Source organism: Anneissia japonica, unplaced genomic scaffold, assembly GCF_011630105.1.
Source record: "Anneissia japonica isolate Jap-2015-1 unplaced genomic scaffold, ASM1163010v1 scaffold483_len1788099_cov177, whole genome shotgun sequence".
Taxonomy (NCBI): Eukaryota; Metazoa; Echinodermata; class Crinoidea; order Comatulida; family Comatulidae; genus Anneissia; species Anneissia japonica.
Window position 1 is genome coordinate 1,089,093 of NW_022682587.1, and position 3,623 is coordinate 1,092,715.

The 3,623-nt window shown below is 35.9% G+C and overlaps 1 protein-coding gene across 1 annotated transcript in view; it reads right to left on the reverse strand.

The window, feature by feature from the left end:
• Window positions 1-1,117: 1,117 nt before the first annotated feature.
• Window positions 1,118-3,623, reverse strand: part of LOC117102595 (flavin reductase (NADPH)-like) — a gene marked incomplete in the record, with an annotated part of 6,029 nt that continues 3,523 nt past the window's right edge. Inside the window, 4 exon segments of the mRNA XM_033242983.1 lie at window positions 1,118-1,942; window positions 2,154-2,302; window positions 2,669-2,839; window positions 3,150-3,351. Coding sequence (XP_033098874.1) covers window positions 1,937-1,942; window positions 2,154-2,302; window positions 2,669-2,839; window positions 3,150-3,351 — 528 coding nt within the window.

Consider the following 3,623-nt stretch of genomic DNA (forward strand, 5'->3'; position numbering starts at 1 on the left):
TGTAGCTTTTCCATATGGATTTAATAACGGTTATCTACACATTTTGCAGCTGTTCTGTTTCCAGCGATATGATTTTTTTTGTTCCAATAGTCAATCAAATACCAATAAGGACTTGTATTTATTGACATTTTTTTAATTTTTTTTTTTTTTTTTTTGTATTTCCAGTCAAATGGGCATCAACTACGTCGTGCCAATAGGCGTGTTTCTAATAAAAGTTGTCAGAAAATATTCGACTCGCAAGAAGAAAGATCAGCATCTCCGCTTGAAGTTCGGATCACGGATGACTCTGAAGATTTAGTTGACGAACTGACCGGAGATATGGATCATCTACTAGAATACGCCAAAGGGGCGATAGAGATCACCAAACTAGCTACTGGCTACCTCTATCGAATCTGTCAAGCAACAGAATCGCCGAGTTGTCAGGGCGTTGGACTGGAGAACGCACTTCTTGATATGCGCCAAGAATTGAAGCACGCCCTCGTCGATTGTGATCGCTCGTATAATAGATCAGAAAAAATTATGCTTGATTTTCGATCAATTTTGATAGAATTAAAAACAAATAAAGGGCAACTAGATACGATGTCCCTACCGAACTACACGGCATGCTACAATTTGTAGATTCAAAAGAAGAAAATGATAAAAATACATTTATTATTAGGCCTATCATGTACTTTCATTACACGATAACGGGCCTATTGTAAATTTATGAACAAAACCTTATACAAAAAAAAAAAAAAAAATAGCAAAAGATACCATGTTTTCAAATAACCACCACAGAAGTCTGTCAGAAACTTGGTAAATTTTATTATTTTTCTCATGTTTTTGTACCGTTGTAGTAGATCTACACTAATATTTTAAGAAATAACATTTTTTTTATCTACTGACACCCAAAATATTTAAGAGAATAAATGATAATTTTAATAGCAATTTATTTTGCACTTGCATTTTATATTTTATATTTTTATATATCTGCGATTTAAAATGTACGTATGAAAATGTGTTTACGGCAGGAATTGAACCCCCATCTCATACTGTCAATTATACCAAATCATCCAGCCAGTACCTCTTCATACCCCCCCCCCCCCCCCCCCCCCCCCCCCCGCACCCCCCCGTACCAGATATACCTGGTAGTTGCAGCGTTAAACTACAGTAAATAAACACGATACTCAGTGGTGCAGTCCTCAAATCTATAATTTGAGTTGAGACTTTCCTCGAGTCTTCTCTGTGGCCTTTACCACAGCCACATTTTGTCAGTTTTGCGTTGATGTGTGTCTAGTTAATACAATAATGTCTTCATGGTCTTGGCAGTGTGACGCTCGCTTTGATAGCGAGAGGTCACAGGTTCTAATTTCGCCAGAGACCAACTGGGCCACTAGGGCTCAGTTGTTAATTACAGCAGTTTAGAATCCAATTGTAACTGATATCGCACTCTTTTTTGTAAATTCATGAATTAATAACAGATCATTATGATCTGTATCTCATATGATAAATATATACAATATGTCTATATACATCCATGCACAAGTAGAAATATATTTTTAACTATTCGAATAGTCTCATCTGGTTTGCTTATAATTAAAGTGTAGAACTGTTCGATAGATAATACAGCAAAATACAACTACTTATACTTGGTTTATTTTCGATCAAACAGTTCTACATAGGCCTATTTAACTCTTTTTACTTTTAGTATAATATTTTATAACATGAATATTACAACATGCGATTAAATAAAAAAAGTATATACAGATGAAGTCACTGTATGTTATCTGTAAGATAAAAATTATTATGTTAAGTAATTTTTATCTTGGACTCGAGTGACTTGTCCTCAACAACTTTGCTCTTGTTCTGTACGTCATTCAGAAGAGACCATTTTACTCGTGGAAGCCCAAAATTTACACCTGTTCAGTCGAATACGAACAGCAATCAGAATATTGACTCAAATCTGCAGAGAAGAGACAGGCAATTATTACAAAAACACGCACCTGTCTCTTATACACATATATACACTTTATTATATACAAATGGAGACCGTTTCAGTCAATGCACACTTTGTGAGGTATTAACAAGAGTGAGTGGCAGAATCATTACAATCCGCCTACGCCTCCCCATCCTAGTTTTAGGAATTTTAAAAGTAGAAACTGCATAAAACTTACGATACTCCATGGTACTCCTATGGCAACAGCTTTCGACTCCCAGTCGGGCTTAGCGACACAACTCAACATAAATTTGGCCACATCGACGTTAGGAATAGAGCTACACGATTCTTTAACGTGGAACCGTTCCTGGGCAATCAACTCCTTTCCTAAAAGTAAGAATAAAGACACCCGAATTTATAAGATAGTATGTTTATTAAACTAAAATTCAATACGTTACATAATAAAAAAAAAAAATGGTAAAGTTCATGGTGCCAAGTTGTGATGATAAGATGGAAAACATTAACGAGTAAAATAAATAATTGTTATCAAAACTTTTTATTTTCAAAGAATAGGCCTACATATTTTGGAAAATACAAAACAGTTTTCGCAATTTTTTGCAGACCACCTGCGAACCCCTTTGGCTTTGCCAACCCCCAATTAGTTTTCGCCGACCCGGACAAATAAGGGGTCTGCGGACCACAGGGTTAGGAACCACTGGTATACTAAAACAACCGTCATATGAGACAAGTTACCTGACGTGCGATCTTTGACGACTCTCGGTGGCCTAACAATCGTGTAGGTGATGTCATGGCATTCCTTCATCAAGTATTCTTCCATGCACGTCATATTTTCCAAGAGTATCTTCAGAAAGAACGGTTTTAAAATATATTCCATAAGGAATGGACCCGGATCTTTAACATCAGCTAAAAAATAACGTGAACAAAATATATATTTAACGTATGCTTTCTGTTTAATTTGGTGGACTAACCCTGCTCTGGATTTTAGTTTCTGCAATTTCTTTCCCTTTTTACCGTTTTTCCTACCAGGACAATCGCTTCCCTGCGCGCAACGGATCGTTTTTAAAATGACAATCGTTCATACTGCCACCGACAATCAGCATATGGGGTCGCGTCGTCTAGCGCTCACAGGGAACGTATTTGGATTCGTCGTACGCTGCAGTGAGTGCCCAGTTTAAAACATACAAGATTTGGAGTAAACATTCAATACACTTACTTCCCGTACACCATGACGTCATCGTGACGAGTCGCTTCACACCCGCTTGCCTCATTGCGTTGACGATAACATTAATGGAATCGGTGTATAAAGTTATTTTGATGCATAATCCGGGATGAGTGTTAAGGCAGGAGATGACGGCGTCTTGACCAGGAAAGTGTGTGGCTAAAAAGTTTTCGGACAGAACGTTCCCTTTTAAAACCTGAAAGAGACAAATACACACAGAATAGCCCTCGTTTAGATTAGGCCTAATAAATTAAATAATAATAAATTTAATAAAATAAATAATTATAATAGGCCTAATGTCATTTTTTTAAGGTATCGATGTAATTTTATTTTATTTTTAGATGTTGAACTAATTAGATGGATAGCTATTGTTTTAATGGGTTTTTTTAATTATTTTTTTTTTAATTTATAAAGCTTCTAAACCCTAGCAATGTTTATGTTGTTTTTTTTTTTTTAATTATTGTTGTT